Source organism: Lagopus leucura, unplaced genomic scaffold, assembly GCF_019238085.1.
Source record: "Lagopus leucura isolate 7727_CA_CO unplaced genomic scaffold, USGS_WTPT01 Super-Scaffold_100159, whole genome shotgun sequence".
NCBI lineage: Eukaryota > Metazoa > Chordata > Aves > Galliformes > Phasianidae > Lagopus > Lagopus leucura.
In genome coordinates, this window is record NW_024962335.1 from 31,890,586 (window position 1) to 31,909,299 (window position 18,714).

Genomic DNA, 18,714 nt, shown 5'->3' on the forward strand with positions numbered 1-18,714 from the left:
TAACAGCATGCAGCAGAATATATCCCACCCGCTTTCAGATACCCACACCTCCGGATGCCTCTGTGCACATAGTCATTGCCAAGTAAAAATCAACAGCTGCCTGGATTTTCATGAGTGAATGACCAACTTACCATGTGGTGGTCCCAGAACACCCCATTGATGGTCTTCACAGCAGGCATTGCCAGCATCCTCCTTGTGAGACAGGTCTTGATCTTTATACCAGGCATTTCATCTGTGCCTAATCCTCTTTGATCCATTCCCAAGTAAGGCTGGCTCATAAGTTAGTATCAACACATTGCTACATTTCATTCTCACGTTTTCCCTCACCTAAGGTTTTGACAAGCATTTTATTTGCCAGACTTCCTCCTCCTTGTTGTAAAGAGAGAAGTTAAAAAGATGACCAAAATACTGAGAAATCACATAGTAAAGAATCAAATTCTTAATTTAAAAAAAATTGTATTCCCTTTGTGGTCAGATCTTCTCCAGCTGCGCTATCAGAAGTGAGTTATCAAAGCCAACTATCATTAGTTTTTATTTCTGAGTGACTTCAGAAGGCCACTGCAGTGTTGATCACAGCCTGACAACCATCTCCTCTCCACAGCAAAATAACCACTAACCTGACTGGGCCCCTCAGACCAAAGCAAAACCTCAAGGTAACCCCTTTATGAGCTTTTTTAGAGTAGGGAGAAAGAAAAAGCACAGTGGGAGCATGTCTCATTTTCTCATTTTTAGTCTTTTTCTTCCTCCAGATGTATTTAATTGAAATGATTTTTTTTCTTCTTTTTTCTTTTTTTTTCCTCTTTTTTTTTTTTTTCTTTGTAAATAAGAAGGGCACAGGATAGGTACCACAACGCAGAGGCTGAGTTTACTGCCAGCAGGAAAAGAAGACTGATAGGAAAGGGCTGCAAAGCCACACACGTCGAGTCATCCAAAACAGCAGAGAGCTCTGGGAACAGACATAAAGTCTGAGCTGCTCTTAACTCTTGTTACACAGCTGGTTGAATTCCAGCTATGGCCACAGTGAACACACTTCTCTGTCTGCACTGGGAGCTTCGGCTTTGCAGGGGGTTCTGTAGGGTTAATGCAAATCAGAGAGCACCCTGTCACGCCTCCAAGGGCAACGACATCTGGCTGGCTGGGTGTGAGAGCAAAGCACACAGAGTGAAATTAAAAGCTCTGGTTTGTCTTCTTGTTTCACTGTTATTTCAATTCCGTGCAGTTTCAATGATCTTTGCTGTTGGACATCGCCAAATGATTCCACAGGTGATGGTGGTGGAGTACCTTTGCTAGCCGGCTGTGGGACCCTTTCAGTTCATTTTTTGAAGACATGAAGCAATCAAAAAAGAGGAGAAAAGTGTAAAACAAAGCCAGTGGCTCAACACATTTATTTATAAGGCAATTTCAAACAACGAGAAAATTTCTGTAAGTTACACACGTACATTTCAAACAACACTAAATTCAAGTCAGGCCTTTGTTGTTCTCTTTGTTGCCACCACCCGTGTGTTTGTTTTCTTTTTGCACAGATAAAGCAATAAAATGTCCCTAACCAAACGAAGCAGGAGTGGCTCCAGCAGGGAGATGGAGCCAACAGACGTGCAACATATGGGATGTGCAGCCGCCAGGTGAAGGATGCTCAGTCCTGTATCAGGCTGTGGCACAGCCCTTTCTTCTCAAGCAGACACAGCTTAAGCTGCAGCCCTGGGTTTCAGTACTTCAGTGCGCATAGGCAGAGGGAGGGACAGATGTAATTCTTGATGATCCGTTGGGCTCACTGGTGAAATGATTGCTGCAGAACTCCTCAAATGAAAAGTAACAAAATCAGGTGCGGCACTAATTTTCAGGGCAGTGCCTTGGCCACGATTTCAGCCCGGCATCCTGGCAGGCAACAGCGGCATGAGAACAAATGAGACAGCACTGTCTCCACACAGAGTGGATGAAGCACCAGCTTCATGTCAAAGCTCACAGCTCAGCAGATTGCTTCATCAATGGCAACCGCACTGCTGGCAGCAGTCAGTCCTTTCCCTGTACAGATATTGAAGGGAAAAGGCTATTGCCACACCTCCATCCTGGAGATGAAATGCAAAAGTAAATTAAAATTTCTGTGGTAAATGCTTAATGAGCAAGGCTGATAATCAAAGGTTGGGGTGTAGCATTTCTGCTGCGTTTAAACGACACGGAAGTTATCTGCAAGGCGCCATACAAATGCAAACAACAACTTCAAAGAGCAATGGCAGCTTTTTGCTTTCTTCTCCCTGGCTAGCATCACTACATGCCTGTGTACGCTTTGTAGTACTTTTTTCCACCTTGACAATTTAATTTTTTGTTTGCTTTTTTAAAGGAGAAGAAAAAAGAAACACAAAACTTTTGCTTTAATGATATGCACCATGATGAACTTGAAAGAGGCTTACAGAAACAGAGGCTGGCGTTTCTGTATGCACCAGTCAGTTGCTAGTGATTGATCTTGGGAGCCAGGCTTCATTTTCTAAGCAAAATAAGCTTGGAAATGAGCTTTGCAGCTGGCAAAATCTGATTAAAGTGAGCAGAGTTTCATCTGATGTGGCTGTTGCCACTCAGTTCACCATAACGTCTCACTTTAACTACAGAGGACCTGCCGAAGACAGAACAAAAAGTATGCGTCAGCTTATAATGCACCCTTCTAGAAGTTTAAGTGTTACTAATAGGCCATCAAGCTGCTCAGAAGCCAGTATGCAATGATAAATCAATGTGTATAAGTGAGTAAGTCAATGTGTAGAATAAACTATATAGGACAAATTCCTATGCAAAATGAACTCCTATACAGCTTGGCTCAGTGATCCTTGCCCCGTAATTTTTGATGGCTTGGGGCATCCAGGTGTACAGAGGCTTCTCCTGCAATGACAAAGCTTGAAGATCCTGGCATGGCCTAAAATTGCTGATGCTCATCGTTCTGCTCTCCAGAAAGGACTAGCACTGCTCTGTGCTGCTTCCCAAGAGTTCCTTTTCCTCTCATTTCTGAGGAAAGGGCAGCAGTGAGAGAGGGAAGATTGGGCAAAATTACATTTGAAGAGGTGCAAATATAAAAGCGACAAGCTCAGCGACAACAAGTTTCATTCCAACAGCTATTTGCAGAACAGCTTCTCTGCAGGATAACTAATGAAAAGGTCCCATGCACAGAAAACAGTCTATCATGTTAAAATAAAGAGTTCCGAAGCTTTGAAGTGTTGTGTATCTTCAGAAATAACCTGTACTCGGAAGGAGAGAGCGGAAACCCCACAGCTCCTAATTCTTGTCAAAGCTGGAGCCCAGGGCCACAGCAAGGAGCATGGCAGCCATCAGCACTTGTACAAATCTCCCCCAAAACCTTAATTTAAATTACTCTCGAACATTAAAGGCTGGCATTAGCCTACAAGTCTTTGCAACTGCATTAATTATTGTGGCAACATGCAGAGCTCTGTAATTGGCTCCTGTCCTATAGCACAGAGCAGGGTTTATGGGTTAAGATGGTGGCAGGATGATGATGATGACAATTCCTATTGCAAAACCCAACCCTACCCAACAGGCACAAGTGTCAGCGCTGTGCCTGCTGCTCTACGTAAGCATTATCCACCATGGTGGGTTTCATGGGACTTCAACATTGGCTTCCTTTCATTTTGTTTGTTCTGCTGAAATTCTGCCTCTTTCATCTGCCAGATGCCAGACAACTCTTGCAAGGGATCTAATCTATCATTCTTTAATTACTGTATTTACACAGGGATTTAGAAATGGCTTGGCAGAATGGGCTTGTTTCTCTCATCTGAGCATTCGCTCTAAAAGCACAGGTCTAAGCCCAAAGCTGCCAAGCTGCCATTATAGCTGTGACATGTCCTTGTTCCACAGCATGTCTCCTTCCAGCAGCCTGCAAGGAGCAAGGGCTGTGCTGCCTGCCACGTGCACCAGGGAGGGGAGAAGGACGGGAAAATCAGCACATCATTGACTATTAAATTGTCAATCAAGTTTAATGCATCATAAAGAAGAAAAAACTACATTGGCATATTTAAGACAAACACTTTTTTTCTATGCACACTATCCACTGGACAGTCCCTTTCTCAAAATAACTACTTTTAACAGCCCAAGACACTTCTTCAGAAATTCTTCACATACTCAACCATTCGCACTTTTCATTTTTTTAATTTGTCTGAGAAGGAAAAAAAAAAAAAAAAATCATTAAACCTGAAAACATTTACATTGCAAGCCACGTTAGAATGCATAATAGGCATACAATAACCAATGTATAACAATTGTGTTTTACTTAGTTCACTTTGTTCATCGATAAAAGAATATAAAAATCTTGTTCAACCGAGTGTTGTGTATTAAAATAGATTTGTATAGTACTGCACAGTTTCTCCCGGAGTTGTGAAAATGGTTGAAGGGACCATGTGCTGCCTAGTGATGGGCGATGGAAAAAGCCAGTCCCTCGCGTGTGGGGTTTTGTTTTTTTTTTTTTGCTTTTTTTTTTTTGCTTTTTTTTTTTGTTTTGCTTTTCTAAAAATAAAAAAGATATTCGGCACCATGTGATACGCTGATGTGAGAGACTAGCCTTGTGCCGTGCTCTGGTGGCTTCCTGCTTTCCTCAAGTACCTGTTGCACCAATTGATGAAGAACTCGTAAGCAACAGAGGCGATGGCAACTGGTGGGGGTGATGCTGAGACAACCGGGTGCCCGTTTCACTCCCCGTCCAGCACGAGGCTGGGGAAGACGGGTGGACCCGTGGGGTCAGGAAGACTACAGGTGAAACAGCAGGCGTGCGAGGCTTGCCAGGCCAATGCCACGCACTTCCCAGTGTGCTAAGAGCCAATAGAACCTTAAATAGGAGTCAAGTTTCCAAAAAAAGAGGAAAAAAACGACCAACAAACTCTTATAATTTGCCACAGCCCGTCCCTCCCCCAAAGCTCTTGATATTACTCAGTATGAGAAACAACCCCATGAGGCAGTTATTTTTTTTTTTTTCCTGTACCATTTTGGCAGATAGTTCCGCAAGCAAAAAGGAAAATCATAATAATTAAAAAAACAAACAAATGTATTTTTAACAATAAAAACGCAGTACAAAAATGTGAAGTTATCTTTTTGGCATTTTATCTGTACTGGTAAGAAACAAAAAAAGCAGAATATTTATTTGCTTTTTTCTTCAAATTAAAAAAAAAATAAAATCAAATACTAACAAAATACCCCAAAACAATCTGTTTAAAAAACGAAACCCAATCTGCCAAAGATATCCACTATTATGGTTTATGCTAAATCTTGCACAAAAACTCCATGAGAAAAATACACCAATAGCAAAATAAGTAAAAAGGACCTGCAAAAAAGTAAGGAGTTTTACAGTCATACTTTTTTAAATACTTCGGAACGCATATACAGAAGCATCAGCATGAAAATACTTCAATATTTTACTAGAAATGCTAACTTCATACAGTTTCTTTATTTAAATATCTGCAATTCTCAACTTTAATAATACTGAAAAAAAGGATCTTTTGTTTCGAAGGCTCTGTGAGTGTCCGTTCTGGTCAAAGCGGCCCCAGCTTCAGCTCGCCCGAGTCAATGGGGCCAACCTCGTTCCTCTGATAAAGAATCCATGTCAGGTCCTAAGTAGCTCAGTTTCCTTTGACGTCACCGTTTTCCCTCCCACAAACAGCTCTCAGCCCAACTACATACCCACTAGCTCACTAACTCTTTGCATTTTAATCTCCCCCCTTAGAGCAGAACTGCAAAACCGCCTGCTCCCCGCTAAAAGGATATTCCACTTCCTTTCTATCGGCCATGCTCTTCCTGCTCATCCTGCCATAAGTACATTAAGGCCAACATAACAACAACAAAAAAAATCTCATAAGCACTGAAGGTCTCGGCAAACAACGCTGCAGTGCGCTGCGCTCCCTGGGAAGCTGCCGCCACAGCGACTACAAGTGGGACCGACGGGCCTGCAAGTTGCAATGCATATAAACCCCGAGACCGCTCTTTCCTTCTGCGTCTGTCCCCTTTCTCTTCGTGCCCGGGTGCAAAGTCTGTCCCCCTTCCATGGCTGTCCTGTGGCGGCCCGGTCAGTTGTGGCCCTGCGAGTGCTGCAAGGTCTGGTGCATGGCGGCGGAGGCCGAGGAGGGCTTGATCCAGGGCATGGTGAGCAGGGACGAGGTGGTGGTGGTCGTCATGGTAACCTGAATCATCTGCTCGTTTTGTATCAGTCTAATGAGGGTTCGGAGACGTTCCAGCGATGACTGAGTCCCCTTCTGCTGGGCTAACAGGCTGCTTTTTAGCTCTAAGCATTTCTGTCAAACAAAGAGAGAGAAGGGAAGGCTGAGAATGCATTCAGATTGGTGTCAAACATCTCTCAAAACATCCTTTTGTGTCCTGAGTGCACGTCCTCCTCAAATGAAGTTATATTCTCCTGTGAGGATAGCAAAAGCAAAACGAACAGGGCGATCACACACACTGCAGCCATAGCAGCAGCTGTCTGAGCTAACAGCCTTCACCCATGTCCACGTGCATTCAGAGAACACTTCTGACTGCACTCTGTAACAAGCTTCCTGCATTCAGAGATGTCATTGGCACAGGATTCACAGAAACAGAGTCAAAAGGGTTAGAAGGGACAACTGGAGATCACCAAGTCCAACCCCTTGCTAAAGATGGTTCCCTGCAGCAGGTGGATTTTGAATATCTTCAAAGAAGGAAACTCCACAACCTCTCTGGGCAGCCTGTTCTATTGCTCTGTCATTCTCAAAGTAAAGAAGCTTTCCTTCATGTTCTTATGGAACTTCCTGTGTTCCAGTTTGTGCCCACTGTCATTGGACACTACCAAAAAGAGCCTGGCCCCATGCACTTGGCCCCTGCCCAGATATTAGGGAGCCAGTACTGCGAAGATAAGTTGTTCTCTTCAAACATTATGTCAATATTTTGGCAGAAAACTTAATCTAAGACCCTAACGTTGTACCACAACAGTCACAAGAAATTCTTTTACCTTCAGGGTGATCAAACTGCACCCCACCATCACTTGAAACATTTCACGCAAATCTACATAAAAATGAGAATGAGAGTAGGAGCTAAACAAAAGCATTTTGAATCTCCAAGAGGGAGTAAAGAAGAATCCGTAAGCCTCCCTTCTCTCTCCAGTTCTGTACTGCTGCAGCTGCTATCGCATCCGCTAAACATCATCTGGCCTGCAAGGGACTAAGTGATTGATCAAACACTTGAGTCTGTCTGCTAGGTGGAAGGGGATGGCCTCTAACATCTGACACCTCCTGGTTTCCTTCTCCCATCGGTCTTGACCTGGCTGCGACTCATCTGCATACTCCTTTCCTTTGACTACCTGGAGCGTGGGAGCCTACAGCTCAAGGAAAGTGAGAAACGCTCACCTGAAAGTCAAGTAGTTCAAAAAGACACTGTGAGAGCTGCTCAGTGATTGGGTGTTAGACAAATGAAATCTCAGGTGAAAGATACACCACATTCTGCTTTGAACAAATAAAACCATTTCACCTGGGATATGTTTACAACTTCTCTCTTCAATGTAAATCTCTATCAAGGAAAATGTCAGGAATTAATTACTCTGCACTGGAACGCCTCTAATTGTTTTTCTCCTTTCAAGTGGACTGCAGTATATCTCCAGTATATATATTATATCTCCAGTAAATATAATCATCAGCTAATTTTACTATTTAAAAAAGATTCTTTCCCACTGAAAGAACTCAGTTCTGCTTATGTAGAAATTTTTTGACTTTGACAGTACCGACATAAACCCAATAACTGAATCCATCCCAAATGCTTTTCTTTGTATGATCACCTCATGCCACTGTACTCTCCTAACCACTGAAGATCTTTCCTACCCCGGTCACTTCTCCATACATATGTTTGTTTCCATTAGCGCTGATGGTGGCTGTGCACACTTAGAGGGAATATCCCACACTGCGATGTCTTTTAATAAGTTATTGCTTTCCTTTCCATTCTATTTTGAATGTGATAAATATTTTAGCATGCTTCCTCTGGGTAACTGCAGTGGTAAAACAAGGAGTGACCAGTCACTCCTGCAGCTGCCACTTTGATTCTTCCAGGGGAAAGAAGTTTCAAATATTTATTGAGCCTGCCACACAAACTAACAGCTATCCCTTAAGAGTGGGCATGAGGTGAGCTAGTACCAAATAAGCTCCTTCATCTACGGAAGTCAGGGATCAGGCCTGTCATTACTGCCAGACACTGGCCCTCATAGCACAGTACATACGGAAGACGTCGCCAGCCTACATTAAGTTTGAAACGCAATCACAGAGGAAATGGTTGGGAATCCATTTTCACTCATGGAGAGGTTGTCACACCATTCAACCTCAAAGGCAAATAAGGATTGCTACTTCTACCTGATCTCAGGAGTTTTGGAGCAGCTACCACTGGAGCACACACTGATCTTTTCATCTGAAGGATGGAAGTATCTTACTGTCATCAGACAGATCAGAGCTGTGTACAGCACCACAAGGAAGACAGGGGAACCTATTTTGTGTTTTTATGCCTACAACAGGAATTCAGTCACTGGTGATTTCTTCTCCTCAGGTTGCCCAGGGAACTTGCTTTTGCACATAAAGGAGGCCCACGTTTTTCCTCAGACAGAAGAACAAACACACTTGAACTTTTGTAGCTTGGGAGCATAAATAATCTTCTAGCCACGAACTACCAGTTTTTCAACCATAAAGTCTTTATAAACATCTCAGCAGGAGACTAAGTCCCCAGTCAGGAGTCCTACCTTCACTGCATTGTTAAGAAGTCGATCTTTTTCTTCTAACTGTCTGTGCTCACTCTTCAGCTCGCTGCTTCTCTTCAATAACTTTCGTTTCTCTTCTTCTTTGACTGGAACAATAACATTAAGGATGTACAAGTTAAGAAAAGGTAATATAACAAAACTGTGTGCTTGACAATACCAAGCATGCATTTTGAAAGGCAAGTTTCTGATATCAGTAGCCTTTTGTCTGCAGATACAGCTGAATAAACCTAGAATTTCTGTTTGCATGGATGTGTCTGTATCAAAGGCCAGCACACAGGATGATCCAAAAAGCTACAGTGTGATAGAATTAATGATTGGACCACATATGGCCCTGAAGTCTCCAAGAAAAAGGTGAAAGATATTTAGGAACAGGTCAGCCACCCGTAATGACTCAGGTTCAGTGATTCTGGGTGAAAAGCACAGACCATAACAGTGTCAGATTCTGCAAAGCTCCTCTCAAATACACTGTAATGCCCTAAACAGCCCATTGTAAGAGTGCAGCAGGAAATGAGTCAATGCACGTACATTATTTGATACAAATGACTTTGATACCAAATAATACCAATGTAATTAGAGACTGATATTACTACAGAATCTGAGATATTAATCTGGCAAAGTGTTGCAGACCCAGCTGTATGCCCCTCCCTAGCCTGATCATGCCTTTCTGCCTCCCAGCTTGGTATATAATTGTGCCTCAAAATCCCATTTTCTTTTACCAGGAAGTCACCACTTTCATGACAGCCTGAGTGAAATTTCACTGAGTGAAATTCCTCAGAGATTGATCTCAGATTCCTCAGAGTAGACAGAGAAGGAGCAGAGACAGAGAAGGCAACAGAAAGCCACTTGCCGTTCTCAGCCACAGCTCCTTATGGTGCTTTGAAAAATAGTCACATTGCAACACTGCTTTAATATCAGTGCCATGAAGTATTCAAATGGTATCGACCATCACGAGCAAAGAATCCCTTCTCAAAAGCCATATCAATCCCTACCTGTTTTGTGAGTGACATAGGAGTGAACAATAGCTAGAGTTCCAGACCATGGCACATTGTCATCCTTCTTTAACACCTGTAAGCCCAGGAAACAACAAAAAGTTAGGACTTCACAAAGGCACACATTAATATTTTCATTCCTTCAGCCTCACAGGTCTGCAGGACCAGCTCTAGAGTTCCTGTCTCAGAATTCACAAGATGAAAAATAATGAAGTAGAAACTTGTGTAGCAATCTCCATTGGGCCTTACTTCTTTCCATATCTCTAAACTGATCAACCAGGACTAAAGAGGGTAACAAAGCCTCTGCTTCTTGTTGCCATGACCAGAAAACATCTCTCAGCCCCTGATCAGCAGATGTTCATGCTGTCGGGAGTATCATGGGAGAGTTTGGGGGCTTACATGAAAATATGACTGCGTAGATCTAACACAGGACAGCTCTGTTCTCTACAGCTTCATGCTAGAATTTCCTCTCAATATTTTCAAAGGGTAACAAACAGTAATCCCAGGGCAAAACAGAAAGAAATCTAAGGCACAAAATCTAAGCCTCCACTCTACAATTTAGTGACACTGTACTGTTTTAGTAATTATTTTACTCTTCTTACAATCAGCATTATTCACAGCAATTAGATAAATTAGCACTCCTGATCATAGCTATGATCAATAAATATCATATAACAAACATGATTTAAAGAACATGATGTGATCTCCTTATAGCTTTCAGATCTACTGGTGAAGCCTATGCTTCTGGCAATGTCTCCCTCACCCATAATGTTTACATTTTTTGTTTTGCAACATACATGTTGCTGGCCTTCTGGTAACAAAGAGAAACAAAGAAAATGAAGAGACATTTCTAATCTTTTTCCAGGACAAATCTCAGCAGATGTAATTATGGTGAGTCTAGGCATTCACTGTATGTTTTAAGTCTGGTACAATAAAAATACCAGAAATAAATGCTGCAAACTGTACTAAAACTCTCAGTATTACTCTATCAAACGCGGTCCCCAAAACTGTGATGTAGGTTAATTTAGCTTAGCGGTACACAAATTCGATGTTTCTCCTATTTTCTCTTCTTGGTGCACTATGCCTCATGCAGCTTACCTTCTGTTGGCACTTTGGACAGACCCAGACCCCCTTGGGGGCAGTTTTGAGGGGTGGGTCCAAGCAGTTGAGGTGATACGCCCTGGGACACGTGCCACAGGGCTGCAAGTTAACGCCACGCTTGCAAGCAGTGCAGTATTCATCATGGTGGATCTCATTCTGCAAGAGAAAAGCAAGGATGGCTTGGATCAAGTCAACCCACCAGGGCCTTCTCCCTGGGCAGCAATCACAGACACTACTACAGCAGCCAGTCTCATTCAAAGACATATCTATTGGTCAGAAACACCCTGGCCACTGAAGAAGACAAGAGAAATAACGGTGTACGAATGCAAATACAAACAAATGAGCCAGCAGCAAGTTCCATACATTATAACAGAAAAAATAAGAATCAAATTATCAAACAGAGCAGAGAATGAACTAATATAGCCAGATTGTAGTGCAGGAATTATTTCACTTGTTCTTGATAACGTGTATCTGACTCATATATCACCACGTGTAGCTCTATTTTGAAGCATGGGTCAAAGTGTGATTCACTTGTCCTTCAAGTCCAAAACAAAAGGAAGCAAGAAAGCAGAAGTTTCTGGGGAAAAAGCACAGTTCCATGTTTTATGCACATTGCCTCAAAGAGCAGCTAGGAAAATTGTATGCTTGAGAACAGCCTTTTCCTACGTACCCTTCTTTTGTGAACTCCTCTAGAGGGCTCCCCCAGCCCTCTATTCTCCCTGTTGTCAATTGTTTTCTGTTCAGAATCTGACAACCTTTCTCCAACAAGACTGATTAACACTTTGTCTGAAGCAATATATAACATGAACTAAGACTCATCAACAAAGTTACAATGTCATGTAGTAAATTGCTATGCTAATGTAGCAGCAACGTTAATTACTCTTTGTATAATTAAGTGCATTTTAATAAAGGAGAGGCTGATTTTGAAACTCTGGTGGTTTGTGAATCTTTATATTAAAAAATCTAATTTTTCCTAGTACTTTTCCAGAAGGAAGAATAATAATATTGCACCTTTGTTAATTCCAAAAGCGTACTTTTTTCATTTTTAGGGATATTCCTTATAATGTTTCATGATAATTTTAGTTAGACTTACATCCCGAATTCTAAATCAGTCCTGTCAAAAAAAACAGCTCTCCAAAGTACTAACATTTTAAAATTATCTTCTCAAAAAGTTTGAACTCAAGATTGAGAGATTTAACCTATACAACATATAATGGTCACTCATTTTTTCTTAAAATGGTCATTAAAAGCACAAATCTGGACTAGCAGTTTCTCAGGGGGGATTCTACAAAGGGATGAAACTCCAGCCTTGCTCATGCAAGCCCACAAAATCCTGCCTCTGAAATTCTAACTCAGAGGCTCAAAGATTTAGTCAAGTGAGGAATGTTTCACAAAAACAATATGAAAGGCAAAGAGCATCCTGCAGTCCTGTACCTTGATGGAGACTACAGTAATCAGAAGACAGCACTGAGTTACACAGTGATGAAAAAAGACACCTGTAATACACAAAGTTTGCTACACCTACCTTCCAGAATGGATCCTCATTTGCTAGCATATGGAAAAAGGACAGAGAACAGATTAGTGGGAAATATGTTGCTGAAATGAATGCTAGTTCTCTGCTATAGGAAGGAAAGAATTTTAGTCAAGCTGAGATGCAGGAGATCAGGGCACTGTCACAATTCAGCGCCAGTGAGTATTTTTCAAATTAAAATTTTCAAATTTACACCATAGCAGCCCTGTGCCCAAAGGTCTGATGCTAACATGCCACTGTATGAGAAGCACAGAGTCTACTTGAAATTTTCAAGAAGATTCCTGTGGAACTCTTCTCCACACGTCATCAATCTGGAAGCCTTCCTTAAGGACCTCAGCCTGCTGGGTGATGAACTGCTTGGCCATGCACCAGCAAGGCACTTATACAGTCGCTTATCTTGGGAAACAGAAGTGGTGCTACTGACTTACTGTTAAATATATAGGTGTTCAGCTGATTCACAGCCAAAATGCTCAGCCACTTGTGGGAGTGAGCTCTGTGTTTTCATCAGCTCTTTATCATCAATCTGCTTCCACCCAAATCCCTGTGATTTTTTTGACCTTTGGATGAACTGTCTTCACAGGCTGATAGGAAAAAGAACCACCAGAGCTCACTGGAAAACAGGCCAAGTTTTCATTAAAAAATATTTCTGAAATTCATTATGCTCTAATCCAAAAATAAAGTTTGAGACATTTTTAATAGCTTTATGAGAAGTGCAGTGGTTTCGTGATTTTTGCTGCTGACTCATAAGAGAACTGATGCGGTGTTTCAGTGACAAGCAGCTGATGGCTTTCCTTCAGATTGACGTGGTGACAGCCAAACTAGAATTCTGTCCTTAATTTCTTCAGCTCCCTCTCTGATCACAGCTGGGAACACAGCTGCCCCAGTGTGCACTCACATGTACCAAGCAGCTTAGAAGCTGTACATGTACAGGTGAAGACATGTATGCAGTATGCTCACAGATATGTAAAAACAAGAACATAAGAACAAAGGAACAGCTTCATCTCAGTTAGCCTACAGAGACCAAAATCCTTTGCTAACAGCATCCCATGTTGCTGGTGCCCAGGCTTAGAGTGCAGGAACTGGGCATGCACAGCATAAATTGCTTTTCTCCAGAGGTATCCTTCCAGAGACTAACAGCAGTTTAAGGCTTTCCTTAAACTGGAATTTGCATCTTCACCTTTATATTCAACAACCTTAGAAGGGTTCTTCCATAAATTTGTCAGCTTTTTCCAACAATTGTCGCATCCTTTGGCAATGAGTTCCATAAAATCTGCAGATGTCACTGCACATATGCAAAAACACACACACAGATCCTTCGTTATATGACACTATGATTACTCAGGGGACATAAATGTTATTCAGACAAACAAGGGCTTGGTAATTGAAGAGTCTCTTCTACAAATGATGTATGTCAGGGGATGCGACCTCATTTCAGGTAAGACATTTTCAGATAAATGAATCTTGATTAATTGACATTTCGCTGGAAATTTACAAGAATTGTTCTCTTCTGCATTTCTGGAAATGACAGTTGTTTCCTGTACTTCATAGGGATTTTTTTCATTTGTTTATTTCTCTTTTCAGTTCAGTTTTGATGTAAAGTTTCTGACATTTTAAAATATGACCAATTAAACTGAAGACAAATGTTCTAAAGGAGCGGTTTATTATAGGAGAAGGGGAAATCAGCAGTCCACTATGGGCAGACATCTACACCTCTCTTATTCCAAGCTGTCTGGGGACAGTGACTGACTTCAGATCAGAGCTTACACCTCATCTTGCACAACGGCACCCAGTGCTAACACTGTTGTTCTCTCCAGATGCATGTTTACAAGGGAAAAGCAAGTGCCGGGATAAGACAAATAATAATGTTGATTTTTCAATAAAACTGAGCCAGGGATAACATTCTTTCAACTTGGACTCACAAGAGCATGGGTCCTGCTAAGAGGCATGTCATCATGGTAGCTTACTGTATAATAACCTCTCTTGTCCTCTGAGACCCCAGGCACTAGAGGCATATGGTAAGTAGGCCAATTGTCTGCATCTAGAACATCACATTTTGGATATAGAGAAGCACCATAGCATTTTAGTTGGTGATCTCATGGAGCAGCAATTCAAGGCAGTGCCAAAAAGGTGGCTCTAAACATGACACTTGACAGGTATACCAAGAAAACCCTGAAAAGATGTCTTAATTGAAGTCTTGATTGAAATTACTACCGTAAATGCTCCAAAATCTGAAATAATAATTGGATCAGAAAAAAAATGCTGTCCCTTACCGTTAATGCACCACAGTAAAACTTAAGTTATGAAGGCAAAACAAGGGCAAGGAAATACAAAAATGCTTCCACTGGCTTTCTCTCCTTTTTGACATGCAGCTCAAGCTTCTTTGTCTTTTAAAATCCTATTTGGGCCTCATCTAAAGAATTAAATTGTACTGTGTGCTCTCTTTGTTTCAACTCCCACCTCTCAATACTCTGCATATTGCACATTTCTCCAGGAATTAGCTTCTTCACATAAGCTAATTATCATCTCAAGTGGTTCCTCTCAGTTGATCATTCTCAAAGATTTTACCATGAAACTTTCAGCATCTGAAGTTCTCCTAAGTACAAGATTGGCAGGCATCTTTAAGGCCATCAAATCTAGTTTAATTGCTCCAGCTCTTAGAGTGAGAAAAACTGTGTGTTTTGGCCACTGTTTTTAAGGCAAATGGTAAGGTAAATTTCTAGCCTTTGAAAGTAGATAGCAGTTTCTTAAAGCTGACAAAAAGAAGCAAATGAAAACTCCAGAATAGCAATTACATTTAGATCCAATTTTCAATACACGTTTTTAAGCATTTGGGGCTGGCAGTGCTATCTTCTTGAATCAGTCCTCTCACTGGATGGTGCTTGCAGTGCTAGAGACCAGATTTACCATTCATTGCAGAGACTTTGGATCCATTTCTACACAGCTGTGACCTTTAGCTTTATTCTTTATAATTATTATTTCATTTATTTATTTATTTTGCAGGAAAAGCATCTATATTCACTCCACACTAAAAAGTTCAGGGTTCTTACACAAAGTAATACCCTATAGTATCCCAGTAGCAATTCATATGAAATCCTACATGTATTTAAATATTTAATATGCAATTAATATTTAACAATAAATATTTAACATGTAATTAGAATAGTAGTATATTGACTTAAAAATATGCTTACCTCTTGTTGAAAGGAACAAGGGGTTATTCAAAAAATTTGATGCAAGACGTTTCCGCTGGATGGGAAAAAAAAACACAGTATCATAGCATTATTGAAAAGTGCTCTAGTTGTCTCTTACTGTCACATACAGATTATTTCCATGCGCTCTCTCATACATAACGAAGTATCCAAAAGCCAGGCTAGTGTTTTAGATTATTCATTGCTAACCCCTAACATGGCCATATAAACGGTTGCCTTATTTACCTCTCTAACAGTTTCCTCATAGAGCAGTTTCATGTACATTAGATTTTATTAACAAGAGAAATGCAAATTGGAAATGTTATTGATTGCGTTTCAGGTTATGTTGCAAAGGCTCAAGGCAACAGCAACAGTAACTCCAAACCTAACAAATAAACAATGTCTATAAAGGAAAAACTGCATAATAAATTCTTGCTGTGAGATGACATCTTTATTTGCAGGTGGTGAAACGGTGATGGACTTCCCGGCTGCAGAAACACATCACTACCTTCTATGACACTTGCTCACAGTTAGCTGGAATATATTTTGTTTGCAAGCAATGCATTACTGTCCAAGTTAAATATTTCTCTTTCAGAAGTTAACATGTATGTCCTTTAGGAGTGGGTAGTTGTTTTCAATTACTGAGGTCACCAAAGAACTTCACATTTGCAAACACAGCCCACTGGAAACATGACTGAGATGTTAACAGAGATGTAATGCAGTCCATCACCAACTTATCAGATTGTAAAAGCTGTTAGTCAATAGCTACTCGGGCTTCATTGACAGTCTACATAACACCTAATTGTTCCTCTCCACCATCCTTGTACAGCAGGACTGCAAACAGTACCATTAGATGTTATAGTCTGCTTGAAGGAAAATTAGAAGGTTTTTGCTAATAAATGTTTTATTCTGTGGTGAGTAAACTGTTCTTTTATACACAGATGCCTGGCAGCCTCTTAATGAATTCTAAATTAATGTTTATTTCTTCAAAATATCCAGCCTGAAACGTAACTCTTTCCAATGCAAAGAAAGAAAAAGAAAAAAAAAAGCACCCAACCAAACAAAACCAACACCACCAACAAAACAACAACACAACAAAGACACAAACCAAACCAATCAATCAACCAAGAAACAAACAAACAAACAAACAAACAAACCTAGGTGTTGACAGTGGGAAAGCAATGTCTCAAAAACATTTTTAGGGAAAAAAAGAAAGCCTCAAAAATGATATGCACAACATTCAACTGAAAATTGTGATCACACTTTTGTAATCAAGGAAGTCAACATCACCACTACAGAGGCTGAGCTCCTGCCGTTTTGAGGGGCGTTGGCAAATAGAAAGTCTAATTTATACGCAATTCCAATTTAAACAATCATGAATTAAAGATCATTCAGTAGACTAACCGTAAATTAAACCGCACCAAAATGCCTGAAATGCCACAAAATATCTCAACTCACTGATTAGCGAATCAATCTGAGCAGCTAATTGATCAGAGGAAAACCATCTGCCTCCATTTTACTTAAACAGCATTCCCCCTGGTCAGTATTTAATGATAGCTCCTAATGAGGATACCGCTGATCAGATATAGGACTCTTTCACAGACATTTTTTTTCCATGCTATCTCTCACTTCAGGATATGCTTTTGAGAATACATACAATGAGAAGTACAATCTAAGGGTGCAGCAGGCCTCTTCCATCACCCCTTCTATCCCTCCTCCAAGACAACTGAATTTCTCTTGAACACTGATCAGAATACAATCACAAAACTGCTGCTTCTTAATAAACTTGTTGGGAGAAAAAGGTCTTATGAGAAGACACTACAAATGTAGTGCTAGCAAGCCTACAATTTCGGCTGTGTTAAACACTGGATGTATGAACATCAGTATTTGCAATGAAGAGGTGGCTGGAGAAAAACTGAGGAGTTTTGAATAATTCAAATTCCCAGAGATGTTCTGGAGAATAAAAATCTCCAATGCTTTCAAAAAAGAACAGTCAGTTCACTAAGAAGTTTGACTACTACTGATAGGCTTCTTCTTAGTCTTATGTGTCTGCTACCTGCCAACAAACACAGAAATCTGAAATTTCGGCATACCAAAAATTTCACATTGCTGATACCCACATACAAAAAAAATCACTTTATTTAGGCTTTAAGAACTTAGAACACGAAGGGATCTTAATTAAATAGAGAGCTGCCTGTGAATCAGTTTTATTTTTATAGGAAGCTCACATAGCAACCCTGAGCTGCGGTGAAACGTTAAAGGTGGAATTTTAATGTGCTGAATAAATCTGTATTTCTCAGTTCAAAAACAAAATGCAAGTTTGAAAACACTTCTGTTCTCCAGGTATGATCTAAAAGGACCGTCTGTATAGGTAAAGGAGTAATTAGATCCCACAAAAAATTGGTCCTTTTGGCCTTTACTAAAATCAACTTGAGTTCAAGTCTGAAGCAAATGATGTTATGGGGAGAAAATCTGTTGCTTGGCTACTGAGATGAAAATCTGTGTGTTTTTTTTCTTCACATCAATACCCCTTTACAAGTGAATGTGTGGTTCTGTATTCACATCTATGTTTGTAATAAGAAGCACTTTTAAACATTTTATTGACATGAAAACAGTGGCAAAAGAAAAAAAAAAAAATAAGAAGTGAATGATCAAGTACCTCTGTTTCCAAGAGTCCACTGTAGGCTGGATTTGCTGTGCTTCTTCTCTTCCTTTCCTGACGTTTGCTCTGAATTTCTGTAGACATAGAAAGAAGCATAAATTGTGTATTTCTCATTCATCGGGGAAAAATTCAAATCTAACTTGTTAAGCAAAATGCTTTTATCCTCAATCCTTTGGGTTTTATGTTCAGTTTCAGTTTCTAAAGTGTTAATTGGGTTGCAGCAGCACTGATACTTGCTGCAGTTCAAGGCCTGACGTTAATAAGTTTTGCCTTGTAAGATTCAGAACGTGTCATTTTTTATTTTTCCCCTCCTTCACAGTGGACTTGTGCTTCCCTACAAGATTTTTATGATGCTCCCTCAACACACACATTTAGCAATCATCAAGCTTTCAAAATGCTATCAATGTCTGCTATTAACAAAACAGAGTATATAAAGCAGTTAAACCTTGAAAGTTGTATCAGATGAGAGAACAGAAATCCTTTTAAGTTTTGTTGAC

At 40.6% G+C, this 18,714-nt stretch overlaps 1 protein-coding gene across 3 annotated transcripts in view; it reads right to left on the minus strand.

The window, feature by feature from the left end:
- Positions 1–5,451: 5,451 nt before the first annotated feature.
- Positions 5,452–18,714, minus strand: part of PHF21B (PHD finger protein 21B) — a 155,294-nt gene continuing 142,031 nt past the window's right edge. For all 3 annotated transcript variants that reach the window (XM_042890043.1, XM_042890042.1, XM_042890044.1), the window contains 7 exons: positions 18,215–18,291; positions 15,559–15,613; positions 12,362–12,384; positions 10,834–10,992; positions 9,736–9,811; positions 8,729–8,832; positions 5,452–6,275 (listed from right to left, as the gene is read on the minus strand). In XM_042890043.1, coding sequence (XP_042745977.1) covers positions 6,051–6,275; positions 8,729–8,832; positions 9,736–9,811; positions 10,834–10,992; positions 12,362–12,384; positions 15,559–15,613; positions 18,215–18,291 — 719 coding nt within the window. In that variant the 3' untranslated portion in view covers positions 5,452–6,050. The remainder of the gene's footprint in view (positions 6,276–8,728; positions 8,833–9,735; positions 9,812–10,833; positions 10,993–12,361; positions 12,385–15,558; positions 15,614–18,214; positions 18,292–18,714) is intronic.